Here is a 16423-nt window from a genome sequence, read left to right as displayed (position 1 = left end):
AGGTTTCCAATTTTAGATGGCTCTGTAACACTTCTCAAATATTCTCCAAGAAAAACAGGGCTGTCACTCAGAGAGGGAAGTTTCTAGATGCATGGAGCACTGCTGAGCTGAGGAACACTTGTGATTCCATGGAACAAATGACATGCCATTGCATGATGGGCATTTACATTGGCATAAAATAGAGCTAACTTCATCCTGCTAAAGGAAAGAGTTGCAGTTACCTCAAAGAAAACTTTGAATGCTTTGCTTCCATATAGTATCTGTCTTTTCAATAAACCAAGCAGATCTTTATAGGATTTCCTCTGTACACCTGTTCTGGACTGGAAGCAACCTCAGTCTTAAATCAATTAATTGAAAATTGTTAAGTGTGAGAGCACCTCAAAGATTTCAACATTTTCTGTTGCTAACTTAGAGAAGTCTCTTCTGATTAAATAACTTAATTGTAGGGGCAGATTCTTCATCCGAGGTCTGTCAATCAATTAACAAGCAGGTCTAAGAATTCCACTTTTCACAGGAAATCTAAGGAGGTTATCCAATCGTATTTGTACACACACACATGCACTGGCACACAAAGTTGGAGCATTTGGGTGCATGAACTCAGAAAGGGAAAGAATAATAAGCAGATTCACCTTTGGTTAGTTAGACCTGAAACCTTTGGTCCTTCCTCAGCATTAGTGCACAAAAACATGACTTAAAATTGCAACCAAAACATGGAATGAAATGGATTCACATTAAAGAGCAACTAGAACTTTGTCAGTTTATTTTCAACACACACCATGTCTCTGCCTCCCTTCTTCAGGAATCAGAAGCAGAAGTACCAAAATAGAGTGGGAAGCACTTCTTCCACTATTCCTTTCCTGGCTGAAATCAGGAAACAGCAGAAGTCTCAAAGGAAAGACCTTTCGCAATAGCAAACTTTTAGGTAAGCTTCAAGTGGAGAGTTTTGGATAATTACCTGTCCCTTGGCCAGATTTCCCTAGCAACTCATTGAACTATACACTGTTTCTGATCATTGATGAATACAGCTTATTTTTGCTTTCATCTAGGTGAGCATTTCTTCCTTTTCTCTAAATTTCTCAGAAAATGCAATAGTCAGAAAGGCTTGTGAAACAGAGGAGCCTGAGACTCCTGAAAATGGGACCTTGGTATTTGATAATTGATTTCTTTAAATGAAAAACCTAAGCACTCAAAGATCAGCTTTTATCTCTTCTGCTTGCAGATCAGTGCCAACCGTGGTTTTCAGAAAATGCCTAGGTAAGTAAACTCCTTCAGAAATATTTTTCTTGCTGGTTAATTTGTTCTGAAGTCACAAGGAAATCTTCTGGAAAGTTATTTATATCAATAGCTATCACACCACTGAAGTCATTCGACCTAATCATCCCCAGAGAGCTGCAACAATGGAAATTATAAATAGCAGAAATATCCTGGATATCATCTCCCCTATTTTAAAAACATTGTTTTCATAGAGAACAGTAACTAAGAAGAAATTTCAGGACATAAAGTAGCAGAATACGTGCACATTTGTCACTGCCAAGAGGTCTTTCCAAGGGCCAGGTACTTTTCCCTGAGCCAAAGCCATTTAATGCTGCAAAGGTGTCACAATAGTTTGTACATTCTCTGCCTGGCTCCTGGTTTCACTCTCGTCATATTATACAAGGGGAGAACTGAAACTGTGTTGATAGATGGCCTGGAAATGCAATAGGTTAGACAAAGGTAACAAAAAGCACTGTCCTAGCTTCTGGATAAAAGAAAAATTGCATTCAAGAAGTTATTTATTTCGAGTCCATTGGCAGATGAATTAATTTTTGCCATCTTCTGCATTGCAATTTAAGGGTGTCCAGGACAGACTGACCTCCACAAGGTCCCAATATTTGTTTTATACCCTAGTTCCCCAAAGAGTTCAAATCCAAAGTGCCTTAGATAATAGAATATGCATTATTTTAATACTGTCAGTATTTCTTTAATTTGGTAGAGTTACACACTTGCCCTCTCTGATGAGTACTGCCTGAGGAAAGCTGGGATCTTAGACCCTTTTCACTGTTTAGGTTTTATAGTCTTTAGAAGATCCTCCAAATCCAGATAAAACCAATCCAAGATCTCCATGCACGTAGTTCCTCATACTATTGAATGAAGTTTCTAATGCAGACAAAAACTGGACTGGTTAGTCAGATGGCATTGAGAAAGCCCTAACTCCATAGTGTGTGAAAAGTTATAAAGCCAAACTTCAAGCATCCAGGTGGAAATTTCTTCTTCTTTGACTTGGTAAGTTTTATTTATTTTTTTTTTTTTTACATTTGGTAGAAAATAGTTCAGCCATTTTTGGAACAAATTTAGTGAAGGGTGGTTTTGCAAACATTCATATTTTTCATCTGTTTTCTGAAGAGCCATAGTGATTTATAAGAGGAGCTTGAAATCTGGCAGTGAGACAATCCTCAAGTTAGAATGGTATCTTTGTCCCCGGGAAAAGCCATTCCTAATCAGCTATGTTAGGAGTAACAGAAAAATCCCAGTTGCTACTTACAAAGCCGAAACACTTCCATTTTGATTTTCTGAGTGTTTTGAGAGGAGTGTGCAAGCCCTGGAGCCTGCTGAGCCTCTTGTCCTGGGCATGTACTACACGTCTGAAGGCACAGCTCAGGGCAGGTTTATCTCCAACAGAGTTCTTGTTTTCTTACAGCAAAACTATGACATCAACAAAAATGGCATAACAGAGGAGTTGACAGGGAAGGAAAAGCTAATTAGGAATTACTTGGGTATTAGAGACTCCTAACACTATTAGACAGCATTAGAGTCTTTGAAACTCTGCCTGCACAACAATTATTTCCCTAGAATTTAAGGGCTTATTCTCCAGTTGTTCTAACTCAGCTCTATTAATATCAGTGGAGTTACATTAGTTTGCCCTGACTAATATCCTTTAGTTATGCAGACAAGCAAATAAAATCATTTTAGCTGTTCTTTTAAAGTCATTTCCAAACATCATCTAAAAGGCTCCCTCAGTACAAAAAACAAACCTCAAACACAGGACCCCGATGCAGCCCTGAACTGGCTGCACATTCCAAATTGAGGGTCAATAGGACATTCACAAGGATACCCTCGGTCACTGCTTCCTCACAGCAACTTCGGAGGGAGGGGAAGAAAGGGTTTGAAAAACATTCCAGATTTCAGCAGAGTTTTTGTAGCTGTGCAGACACAGAAGTTGCTGAAATGTCCGGAGGGACAGCCTCAGCAAGCCTGTGACCTTCTATGACAAACTGGACCATGGCCTTTCAGAAGGCATTTAGCTGGGATTGTTAAACATGTGCCAAAAAGAGAACTGCTTCTTGGATTTTTTCAATCATGTAGCACTATATTTGGACTGGAAACAGCCTGTGGATGAGCAGTAATAACCATTAGAAGGCAAGTGAAACGTTTCAAGCAGATACTACAGTCAAGGAAGAAACAACTCGAACGTATCTGGGCAAGTTTCCATACTGACTGAAGCAACACTTTTTCCCATGACATCAGACTCAAAACAAACAATATATTATAGTCCATATGTTGATTAAGGAAAGCCCAAGCCGTGCAGAGCCATGCACCAGCTTTCAGAACAGCGGCTGAACAAAAGCTGGATCGCTTGCAAGCCATGGGAGTTAATCAAACAAACAAAAAGCCCCAGGTTTTCAGGATAAGGCGCCTGGGTAAGACTTCTCAGCACGATGAGGTTGTGAATACCGAGGTAAGACTGAAAGCAAACTGCCTGGATCAAAGTTATGTAGTCTGACTAGATGACAAGGGCAACAAGTAAACAGTGCTTTGAATATGCAGCAGCCAAAAGGCTCAGAAAACTGTAAAGTTGGTTGCAGATAACGTGCTTAGAGAACCTGGAGTCCTCTACCTACCTGAGGTCATATGGCATTTGCATGAGAAATTTGGACTTTGGAATGGTTTGCAGTCAGAGTTCAGAAGAGCTTTTGGCAGGTTAAGCATGTTCCCAGTAAGATGATGCTGAGGATAAACAGGCAAGAGAAATATATAAATGCTGTTTTCACAAGAATAGTGCTGCTTTCTTAGAACTGCCTGTATTTTAGGGAGGAAGGCTAGAATGCAGTCCTGATGGGATGCCAATACAATCCATCGAGAACAGTCAGTAAATCATACGGCTTAGCAACTGAAAATGACGTGGTACATTTTCAAATTTGAAACAAAAACAGAACCATGTTCCACAGGAAAGAGGTACTTGCTAAGCATGTATTGATGCTGTTTACAAAAGAATTGGGAGTTTTACTCTAAAATGGCCTAATAATATCATCATTAGTGCGTACAGCTGAATTCACTGAGATATTTTATCAAACCTTGAATTATCTGATCCATTGATCCTCTGTAATAAGGAACAGGAGGGCACCTTTGATCTTTCTCATGGAATTTAATAAGTCAAAATTAGAAAAGAGCCCTTTCAAATGAGGACAAATTTGACTAGGAGGATAACTAGGCAAGTTGTTAAATTTTAATTGTGCTTTAACAAAATTATCTAAGCTCATAGGTTTAATAGTCACAACAAATCAGGAAATAAAATGCTGTATTACTGTCACTGGTAGATTAAAGTGGAAGAACCTAGGTTTATAGAAGTATTAAGGGAAAAGAGCATTTATTTTCTTTGCACAGTACTGAACATATTCACAAATCAAAAAAAAAAAATACCTTGTTCCTTATTCAGACATGGGAAAATGCAATTCACTTAATGATTTTTTTTCCTATTTAAAATGTCGGGTACAGTTAAAAGAGTTGTTTTCTAGTTCTGTACATCCATTTTTATTCCCTTATGCTGTTTCCCGGTACTTCAGTCCAGGAATGACTTCTTTTAGTGTCAAACCACACAGTGAAAGTCTCAGCTAAAAAACCCATCTATGTAAACAAATTTGGCAACCACAATTCTTCACCACTCAATTTGGATCTCTGCAGCCATTTCCTTCAAGATAGATCCTTGTCCACAGGGATATTTAGACAACAGTAGACTAAATTAATCCCAGGTACTGTCAAGAAAAGAGGCACTGAAAAGTGTTGCTTCCAAACAACAGCCACCCTCTGGAGACAGCCACTACAGCAAGCTGTTATCTGTCGGGAAGATCCAAGACCCTCAGTATGAGTGATTAGGTCCCGCAGCTCTGGGGGCTTCACTGTACGTCTGCCACAGTTATTTGGAACACACAGTCTTCTAACAATTGAATCTTTCTGCCAACTGAGGTGTGTTAACATCTGCCTGCTGCTGTTGCATTGATCATCAGTGCCTAAATCCTAAGGGAACACTTAACAGCTTTTTTTCACAGATTTCCCAGTTCTGCTTTGTGGGAAGCAATGGTGACATATTGGCCAAATTTGTTGCATAAAGATCACAAGGGTTTTGAAGAGGAAGAATTGAACATCTTTATAAGATTAACTGGATTTTAGTTATTTAATTTGGTCTTTAGGTCCAGTCTGAAACTACTGGTATAGAAATTAGGTTCCTGCCATCATTTCATACTCACTGGCAAGTTACTCAGTGTGTAATGCAAATCAATGTTTTTTTACAAGTCCAAATAAACAAAAATAGTAATAACACCTGGTGTTTAACAGCTTACCTTAAGATACAGTTAGCAGCACCTTGGCATTCACTCATGACATCCATCCCGTAGGTTCATGAAATTCTAGAAGGAAAAAAAAAGAAAAATAGGTCAGGTAGCCTTAACTAATCCTTAGGAAGTCATTAATGTGAGGCTGTGGAGAACAAATATGGGTAGTCTGACAATTATCAGCCACAAAAGTTATCTTTTAGCCCTTGCTCCTGACTTTAAATTATGGCTGTACATTTTCTGCAGTGTGCAGAAGGAAGAAGGGAGCTCAGCAAGACTCAACCGGGAAGAAACACTCTGAACCTGGTGACAGGCACTTGTCAAGACTTGTGCAAGACTGAGAGGTCAGTTGTGTTTTCGACAGTGCTACACTTCTGGTCTTCGATGCTTAATTCCTGATGTACGGGCAAGGGATGCAAAGGTAGAGACAGACATAGTGCAGTTTAACCTTGCACTTACTGTACTGCAGTGAGTACCCATTCCACAGGAAAAAACTAGCCTTCTAATCTATTATATGATTGAATAGCTAGGATCTTCATTAGGGTCTGTGTAAAGCACTGATCACTATCACAAACACTTCCTAGGAGCTTTCTCTATGTTCTCATTCCAAATTCAGGCAGGTAACCGCTGCTCATTTAACATTAAATCATAGCAAGAATCTTTTTCATTATTAATCAGCACAAATTATCCCAGCATCTCTTTCACTGGATGCATGTAAAACATTTCGGTGACTTTGTTTTGCTTTTAGTAGTTATGCCACCAGCAATTGAAACCTTTCAGCTACACAGATCATAGTTTCCACAATTTACCTAGGGATTCTGTGAAACTTACTTCAGTGTAACATGCCAGTATGATTTAATAGGAAAAACGGAGATTTTCACATTTAGTCCCCTTGTATATTTTATGCACATGATTGCTTTTAAGATAGTATTTATTTTAGTGTATGAAAAGCAACTGAGTGGCATAATAGATTATCAGGAAGCACTGTGCAAAGAAACGTTCTGCTGGGCTGAAGCAGCTGTTGCAGATGTCTTCTCAAAAATCCTGAAAACCATGTTAGCTGCTCCATCTCAGGTTTTGTGCACCTCAGCAGTTCTTCGTCCTGGCTGGAAGCATAAGCTGTGAAACGACTGTTCACAGCATTCTGAGTTTGGCCATAGCCACGGAGTCCTGGAATTGTAACAGTGTATTCTTTGGGGTCTATTCAATGCTAAACTAAGTTTCCAAATGTTTCTTGGCTCAACAAACAGTAACTGGACCTTGAACTTCCCATTTGCATTCAGTGGCAGGGGGCTAAACCTGCCATCTGTTTTGACAAATGTTTTCCATTGCCTCTGCATAGCTGACAGAACACGAGGCATATTAGGCAAAGTTAAAGTTCTCTTTCTGAACCACCATGAATTCTCTGAGTCCTCAGAAATCCCATCAGAACACAGCTAAGCAGCTAATTGTAATTCTGTTTGCAAAAGATTTTAGTTTGTCATGAGCTGCAGGTCTTAATATCTTCCTAGATCCTTATCACTTGTTCTCTGAGCATCTGCCTACTCTTCATTCCTTTGGGGCAAAAATCTTCACTGACTGGAAAATCATAGCTGCAGGCATTCTGGAAAAAAAAATAAAACAAAAAGACAGCATCACTTCTACTTGTGTCTTCTGCACTTTTCTCCAACCTGAACAGTCCCAGCTCTTAGCAGAACCATGAAAGTCAAGGGAGCTTGATAAGAGTTGCCAGTTACAATATGAATAAAACAAAGAAAGTTTCCAGAAAAAGTAGTAATGAAAAGCTACAGTTCTTCTTGACTTTTAGAGTGAGCTTTCCTAGGTTCTGTGGAAAATATGTAATAATCAGACACAACTGGTCTCGCATAAATTGTCCCACAAGATGTGCATTTAAAATATTCGGGCTTGAACTGGAGCTGAATAATGAACTGAAGGTACCACTACAAGAGAATAAAGGAGAGATGAAGAATAAGGTTGCCCTGCTAAGTGACCTCTTTAAGTTTGAGCAGGTGAATCATGTCAGCACGGAAAAATGCTCCTGTATCATTCATGTCACATGTAACAAGATATCCTACCTGTTATTGCTGCCGTGTGCCACTGTGCACATGAACAAATCAGACAAAAGATATGCAATTAGGTTCCAAATATCTGGGTTCAGATCTGTTTCAGATGGAAAATTTATCTACACAGATGTAGCTGTCACGTTTTACACACTGAACTGTCACTAACAGACTGTAACTAAACACAAACCTTGAGAGCAATATTCCACATCCTTTTCACATGAGGTTTTTTCACATTTAGAAGCATTTTCACATTTAGGAGCATTTAGGTTCCTGGTCATACTATAGGTTCAGCCATTGTATATATATATGCCAGAAGTCTGTCTGAAGGATCCTGAGAGATTCCCAGCCTTCCCCTGGCAGCCACTCACCCTACCAGGGCACAACAGAGAGGTTTTGCTCTTCCCAGATGCATCAGTTGTGTCTGTGCCGTCCTGTGCTCCATGAAGCATTAATGGTTTCCAGATGTTGGCTCACAGGGTGCTGACACAACTCTTGCACCATTAGAGTATCACACAACAATATTATGAGAAGGATCAGAACACGGGAGAATTTTACAGCCTTTGGAATCCATAGTGACGAGAAGAGCAAAATACGATGCTGTTGTAAGACTTTCCTTGCTCAGCATTACTGCCTAGAATCTTGTCCAGATCAGATTTGTGCTGCAGCACCAGAAAGGGAGCAACCTTTGAATTTACTGCTCAAGTTCTAGCATTAGTTATCATTCCTGAAATGCTGTGTAATTACTTATGTAATATCATGAATAAGTATCAGTAGCCAGGTCTGGTTGAAAATGATACAGTCATTTTATATAAAATAGTGAAATTTCATTTTCTCTTTCAATGTATTTAAACACATCAATTTTCTTTTCTGAAACACAAAATGCTTCCATATTTGCCTTTCCTATTTGTCTTCACTTACAAAACCACATTGAGGTAAGAGAAAAAGAATAGAAGAAAATTTAAAAACTGGTCATATAACTAATTTTTTAATCATTATCCGATTAAATGATAAAACTTTCTTTAGAAAAATGAAAGACTGGCAAACATAAAGGTAAAATCTAGAATTTGAAAATACAACAACTGTAGTATTTAAAAACTTGAGACAGACTTTAAGAGGATTAATTGAAGCTTCTCCTAGCATATCTGAAAGATTTTAGACCCTGAGAAACCTGCTATTTTTCAGAGATATCATCTCAAATATAAAGGAGAATATAAGGAGTTCTTCACTCTCCCCATTTAGAAACTTCTCCCTCATCTAGAAAGCAGAAACAACAACTCTGTTGATATAAAGGACAATAAAAGCAGCCTCTGATTTGTGGCTGTATTTGTATTTTAAAAGGTGACCATGTAACAGCCAGTAAACACAAAACATGAGGAGGGAAGCCCAGTCATAGTAACCATAAAACATTTAAAAGGCAAAACTAAGAAGAAAAATGATTTGATCCATTTTAGTCCATCTGACATTTTTATATCCACATTTAACTAACAGGTCATTAATATCCACGCAAATGTAAGCAAGGGAATTTTGAGCCGAGATGTCTTGTTCAGAGCAATAAAAGCTTTATTCACACTCTGCTTGTACCTCAAACATTTCATAACTTGGCAGCCCTGAACAAGTACTCCGAGAGCCGCCAGTCCAATTGCACAGAACAGAATCAGGCAGCATCTGTTCAAAAAATTCTTGCTCTGCTATGGAAAAAAAGCAATAATCATTAAAGTTTTTCCCCCAGAAAAATCTGGCTACACATGAGGGGAAAAATCAGATAGCAAGCTGTGTACAATAGGGGGTTTTAATTCTCCCTGTTTGCCTTCTAAGTAGAAGAGATTCCTTGCAAGTGAACTCCTTTTGCAGATTATAACTTCCTAAAGAGCCACAAGAGGATTTACTCATCCAAGTTGCCTTAATACAGTCCTGTCCTATTCTGAAACATTCTTAAATGCTAAGATCAGCAGATAGCAAGAACACATGTCAGAAGAAACGTGTTCTTTTTCATTCAGGAGAAGATACCAGGGAGTACTTTTTCACGTTAGCTATTTGCAATTTGTCAGAAAGTCTCTAGATTCCCCCTTCAAACAATGGTTTCTGCAGCTGAATTTCTTTGTGCAGACGGTGCTTTATAGAAAACAGAATATAACAGAAAAATAAGGAGGAGTAAAATATTAGAACAGTATTTTTACCAGCATAGTATTTTTAATAAATTTTGCCACTTTCTTGACAGCTTAAAGAGAAAAATTTGTTTCTGAAATGACACTGTTTTTAAAAAGAAAACCAAACAGAATCCCACACAGAATTATGTCTTCCCAACCCCAAATCAATTTGCCTCATGACTTCAAGTTTGTAAGGAATATTTCTGTAAGGTTTGCATTTAGGCACAACTAAAGTTGTGATTCTCACAATACTCATAAGCCTAAAAATGTCCAAACATATGCAATGACTAAATCTTCAAGAGTGGTTTCACTGACTTTGAGGTCCTCAGCTCTGATTTTAAGAGTTTTTTATTCTAAAAACAACACTATGCATCTGGTGCAGTAGTGAGTCTCATCTTGAACTGGGTTTTTTTACATAATTTCCAGGTTAAGGGGAGGATCCTGTAGTATTGTAATGTCGTATAACTGAATGGTCTGTTAGGAGAGTCCCAGTGTTTTCAGTGGCAACTACAATTTTAATGCAGCATTTTTTAAAAGGTAAAGATTATTCCTGAGGGTCTTTAGCAAAACAAGCAAATGTGTATGTTAGTATGAAATATATTCTATGTCCACAGAATTAATACAGGGCTGGATCAGCAATATTTCAAAGAAAAGGATACACAAGAAAGAAACTGATAGGAGACATAGGCCAGGCTGAATCAACAACATGACTAATGGTGTGTATCTCAGCTGAGAACACATCTTTGGGAATTGCCACGGTAAAGATGACTGGTGAGAGCAGGAAAACTGATGACTTACTTTGTCAAAAACATCTCAGAATGTACATATAAGCATAAGGGAGCATTTTCAGGATATATGAAAATCAGATTGTTTGTCTGGGCTGACATCAGTCACTGTCTGTGGATCAGGCTGTGGGTTCTGTGTGCTCTTAGTGAGCTCATCTTTCCACAAATCCAAAATATGTTGTGTGTGATAGTGGCCGTGGCCATTTAGTGCAGCAAATATTATTCAAGGTCAAACACTTCAAAACAATGTGGAGACAGCCACAGCTATCAGAAAATCTGGGTTTAATAACAGAATGCTCAAATAATTGACATTGGATTACTTTGGGTCCATGACTTATCTTAACATTTCTGTAAGTAATGTGCTGTGTTTAACAAACTGAGCTCATCATCTGTGACTTCAGTTTTGCTTGGAAGCCCTCTTGAAAGTTTAATTGCTGCTGCCATGTTCATATGCATTCTCTCTGTGTTAAAAGCGAAATTAAACTGATTTCCTTCAGACAATTCCTGAGGCTAAACTTCTACAAGGCTCTGGGCTTCCCCTGCTTTAAAAATTAATGGCCTCTCCTACTTAAAATCTAAAGTGGCTTTTAGTCACCATGAATTTTTTTGGTGTGCCAATGTTATCAGTTAAATAATCTCTTCTCACTAGCATTTACCTTCAGTTATGTAATATGTATGTATGACACATCACCTGTCTTCTATTTCGCTAGCCTAAATATAACAAGTTTTCCCATCTTTCCCTGTGTGTCAGATGAGCTGGTAGATTCCATCAAGCTATCTGTAATTTTTAGTTTTTTTCTTCCATTTTCAGTTTCCTGGCAGGTATTCAGAATAAGTTTTGTAGGTAAAGTCATTGGCAGGACTTTTGTCTGTGGCACACGGCACAGTTTAAACAGATCACCAGTCCCAGTCAGGAAGAAACAAGAGAGCACTCAGACTTCAGGATCTAAGTGAAACTTTTGAATCCAGAATAATATCAGTAAGTCAAAGGTGAAAATAAAGTAATTTCCTTCCTTCACAGAATTTATTGATTCTTATCCTGAAAATTGTTGCCCCTCAGTTCTCTTGCTGTTCTTTGAGACATGTTCCTGCAGAAGAATATTTTGCACCAAGTGATGAGCTCATGTTGAGAGCAGCCTTCAACAAAATTTCCATGTCCAGATGGCATATGAATTATAACCTTCTATCATGGACTTAACAAGACGTGGGCTGCTGTTAATTGTCACTTCCAGGTTTCAATGTTGTTTATATGCCACTAATAAAACCTGCTGTTCTCCTTAATAACAAGTTAGAAAATTTTAATTTTTAAGGGATACACTTGGCACCCTACTTTCCTTTTCCCTCCTATTACATTCCTGCCATGACTTTCTCCTGTGCTTTTCTAATGTAATCAGCAATAGGTCAGATCTCAATATTTTATTGAGTTTTTCTTCATCCCTCTTTCAGGCATAGTTCTTTAAGGGAATAACTATATGCCAAAACCCTTCTGCCATATCTGCTCATTACTGAGAAAAGAATTTTTTCCCTTCATGTTTATTATTGTGAAGCAAATTCAGAGTCCCTGGTGAATAATACCTAAACAGAACATGCACAACATGAAAATGCATTTAATATTTTATTATATTTTAGCTGCCTGTTAGATACCTCACCCCAGCCAGCAATTTATAATCATGTGCAAGAGGCAGCTTCCTGAATTTGCATAGTTTAGAAATAGCAAAGCAGAAACAACATGGTGAGGGTAATTACTTTAAAACAATATTAGAGCAGAGCTTAGTAGATCAATGCAGCATCTGCAAAGTTCTGCTCATTAAGAACTGCAAAGCCTTCAGATGAGGCCCTGAAGAGCACGAGCTGCACAAATTCAGCCTGTTAATTGCAGAGCTTTTATTAAATTAGTTGTCAGATAATTGTAAAGCAGACGTCGGAGTTGGGGCTTTCAGAGCTGCTTGAGAAAGTCCAAGGTACACAAAACGAACACTACTTGAATGACCAGAAACAAGGCCCTGGTGTCAGCACAATCTCAGCCCAGAGCTCTCGTGCTTCCCCACAGAGTTAACGGGAGCACTCAGCACCTTGGCCTGGCAGGGATGTGCTGCTCCCCAGCCCCGGGCAGCTCCCTCTGGGCTGGCCAGACCTGTGGGTACGCATTAGAAGGGCCAGGAATGCAGGAAGTGTGTGCAAAGAGAGGTGAGGGTGCTGAAAGCCGTGCCTGGAAGGTGAGGATGTGCAGATCGCCCATCATCACATTCCTCCCTCCACAGCAGCATTCGGCACAGCAGGCCAAGGTCATCCTTCATAACCACAAAACTGCCTGGCCATCTATGGATGGGATCTCCAAGGAAGTCACTTTAACCTCAAGGCCATATGTACAGCTGTAAAACATCGACATGGCCCGGAGGGAAGGATTCCTCCTTCAGCCTTCAAGGCATTTCCCAGCACAAAGTGCAGCTGTTTGGGGTTTGTGCTGGAAACAATTTGGAATTACGGCTTTGAAAGTCCTTCCCTTTTTATAGCTATTTGAAAAGTAAATGCAATTGGAATTCACCGCGGAGAGGTCAGCTAACCCAGCAGTGTGGTTTGCACGCTTCCTCTCCACACACATCAAAGGCAAACCCAAACAAAAAGGCTTTTCTTTGCTCTTGTAATTGGCACTGGGCTGAGGCCTGTTCTCTTATGCAGGCCCCTGAAAGAAAAGCAACCTGATAATGCAAGCTGGAGACAGACAATTCAATAGAAGTCATGCACCCCAACAGCTACACAGATGTGGGCATTGCCAGTGACCCCTTCAAATTGATTAAAAAGTAGAGAAGAGCAGCACATTCAGGGTAAGTGACATCAGCGCAGCCTGGCAGCTCCAGGAGGGACAGTGTCACTTTGTCACCAAAGCACCCCCCTAACAACCGGGGTTGCTGCTCAAGCCTCACTCTCCTCACCTACGTTATCCTGGCTCCAGGACAGAGTATACACCATGGACTTGGATCCCTAAGTTCTGGGTGGCTCTTTCAGGCTCCAACTCCATATTAAACCTTTTTCTCAGCATGTCAGTCATGCTTAAAAGACAAATATTGCATGAATGCATATGAAATTCCAACATACTACAGCCTTGTATGCAAAGTAGAAATAAAGTCCCAGTAAAGTTACTTTTTAGACGGCCTCCCTCTCGATTTCTGGGAGTAACTCCTGCTTTGCCTTTAGAAATCTCTTCTCCTCTGACTCCATGCACAAATACAATTGGAACTATATGTATGTTGCATATTAAGATGTATGCACAGTACATTCCTTTAATCACACATGAGCTTCCTGAACTGTATTATTTTTCATCTGGGTTTTGAGTAAATAATTCAGAAAAAAATGCCGTGTTCTTCCAGTGTTTTGGAATGTGTATTTTGGGGTAAGAAAGTATTATGTTGGATTTACTGTACTTTGGTACTTCTGTTTCAGTTACTCAAGATCAAACCCAAATTCCCCCAGCCAGGGGGAGGGTGGGAATCACAGTAACCCAGGGTTACATGGTACAAATGGTATTTACATTTGGATATTATCAAACAAATCCTACCATCAGTAAGACAACCAATCACTGAAGGATACTAAGAAAATTCCATATTTTCTGTGAATTGAATCAGCTGTCCTGACTTTGTTTCCATACACTGGAAGATGTTATATACCTATTGAATTTGTATTGTTAGCTTTAAGTTGCAGCATTTGGTTCTTCAGGGTATTTTGGAGCAACTGCATCCAGAACAGCATAGTGTAGGTTTTGAAGTATTTTCCATAGCATTAGTGATTTTAGTCAGATTTAATTCCAACAGAAATTGTGTTATTTCATTTAAGAGGAACATATCTGCAGCAGCTCTTCTGGCAGAGGCAACTCCTTCAGGAATCTCGTTTCCATGCATATTGGGTCAGCTTCTCTCAGGGGTCAGTCCTGCAAATTCTTTTGGGGCCTGGAGAAAGCAGTGTTCTCTTTCTTTTGGACAGTCAAATCAGATAATTATAACCCATTTCTTTAATTTTTTTTATAATTTAACTCTTTCCTTTTGCATACTGATTTTTTTCTTAAATATTTTCTGCTGTGAACAGGCCTTCAACACATCACAGGGTAAGACCTGTCCTTAGCAGAAGGAATTTTCAGACTCTCACATCCTATTCAAACCCCTCAGGTTTTCATGCAAGTAGATCCAGCAACTACTCTGATAACACCAAACTTCCTGAAAAACACACCAGCCAATAGAGAGAGGTTCCCCAAAAGTCTCATTCCTTGACCCAAAAATTATCATCTCTCTCTCAGATGCTTGAATCCCTACATAATCCAAATTGCACAGAGCAGAAGTAATCCAGTGCTCAGAGGAAAGCAGAGCTGAAAGGTCAAACAAATCTCAAGCAACGCTGCCTCAAGCCTTTCTGCTTCCAAAGGAGTGGCTAATGACTTGTTCTTTGGGAAGACTGGAAAGAGTTCAAATATGAAGGCGTGATTAAGAGAAGAAAAATCTTCCACACCAATTACAGCTTCCATGCTTTTGGCCAGAATCCATAACCCAGCTTCCAGGGGCAGCCCGATGACTTTTCAGTTGCCTTATGCTCCACAGGGTCAAAAGGATAGATGCATGCTATCAGCTTGCTATTTTATAAGCTTGAAAAAGAGAAATTGGATGGGCAGGCTGCCTCGGAAATTCTTCTGGAACATAACTGGCACTAAAAGTTTTCCCAGAAGAAAATGATTCAGGTTTCAAAATTTTCTGAGATTGAGGACTGCACGCAAGCTATGTTTCTCTCCAGCTCATCACCACTACTGTCTCCAGTGCCATCACAGCTTAAAAAAAACCTTCAAAACACAGGACATTAGAATAAAGTAACAAATCCCAGCACTTTTTAAAGCACTATGCTCTGCATGCTCTCATTTGGCAGCCTGCTACTTTCCAACACTTGTTAACATGCTCTTCTCTCTGCATTTGTCTGCTGCCTTCTTGGCTGACACAGCCAGAATTGCTCACATCCATTCCAACAGCGTTCAAGGAGTTCTCCAAAGAGAGAACTTATGCATTTACTGATGGTTGCCAAATGATGTGGAGAGTTTCAAATCCTGACAATGCTCTAAGTATTGCCAGGTGAGTGAGGAATGTCTGGATCTGTGTTGAGGGCATGAGAATTTTAGTCAACAGAGCAAAGATGTACAGGGACAAGGCATTATACTGCAATACTTAGAGCTGCAGGAATAAATGCAGGGATTTGAGAAGGAACCATCCTACTTGCAGCTGCATATATGAGAACCACAGGTTATGGATCACTGTTACGAATAGATCCTGTCCATCTTTCAGGGTTTGTCACCAATTCAGTGGACAAAATCCACAGCTCTCAGGAGTCTCCCTTCTGCTCCTGTAGGTTTTTAGCTTTACCTCCACACTACTTGAGCACAGAGCAGTTCAAGGGTGAGGCAGGAGGAAAGGATGCAGAAAGTATTCCAATGGTCCTAGCTGGAAGAACAGCTCCTCTGATAAAACATCCATGTGGCTGCTGTAATTTGCAAAACACAGAGAAATTACCCCATTTCATTGATGTGATAAAAAGTAATTGGAATCAACCCAGACTTTTTCTGCAGGGATCATGAACAAAAAGAAATAGGACCAGTGTTTGAGGTTTGACGAGCACTTTCTGATTTTTCACTCACTGGCTTTATACAGCTGTGATCAGCAGCACGTTAGGGAAGAGTGGAGCCGATATAGATATTTCCAGTTCACCAGCAGTAATTAGATCTGTGAGCATGAATATAAATCTAAGGATCTGACACCCAAATGGCTGCTTCTGGGTGTATTTCTATTTACTGTCTCAAGAGCCCTCTTTAATCT

The 16423-nt window shown here is 39.5% G+C and overlaps 2 protein-coding genes across 4 annotated transcripts in view; one reads left to right on the top strand and one right to left on the bottom strand.

Moving 5' to 3' along the window:
* The window catches only part of RPL7L1 (ribosomal protein L7 like 1), a 142789-nt gene that overhangs the window by 25054 nt on the left and 101312 nt on the right, over positions 1-16423 (bottom strand). The window contains exons 1-2 of one of the 2 annotated variants that reach the window (XM_069012575.1): positions 5595-5641; positions 3879-3984 (exon numbers count right to left, since the gene is read on the bottom strand). In XM_069012575.1, coding sequence (XP_068868676.1) covers positions 3879-3901 — 23 coding nt within the window. In that variant the 5' untranslated portion in view covers positions 3902-3984; positions 5595-5641. Of the gene's footprint in view, positions 1-3878; positions 3985-5594; positions 5661-16423 lie in introns of those variants that run through there. The other variant, XM_069012574.1, reaches the window with a different exon arrangement.
* The window catches only part of PDE5A (phosphodiesterase 5A), a 106166-nt gene continuing 93386 nt past the window's right edge, over positions 3644-16423 (top strand). Inside the window, exon 1 of one of the 2 annotated variants that reach the window (XM_069012569.1) lies at positions 3644-3715. The gene's annotated coding sequence lies outside the window, so the exon portion shown is untranslated. Of the gene's footprint in view, positions 3716-5847; positions 5930-16423 lie in introns of those variants that run through there. The other variant, XM_069012568.1, reaches the window with a different exon arrangement.

This window comes from Aphelocoma coerulescens, chromosome 4 (assembly GCF_041296385.1).
Source record: "Aphelocoma coerulescens isolate FSJ_1873_10779 chromosome 4, UR_Acoe_1.0, whole genome shotgun sequence".
NCBI classification, from domain to species: Eukaryota; Metazoa; Chordata; class Aves; order Passeriformes; family Corvidae; genus Aphelocoma; species Aphelocoma coerulescens.
Note: the sequence above shows the minus strand (reverse complement) of the source record. Positions and strands in the feature narration are given on the sequence as shown.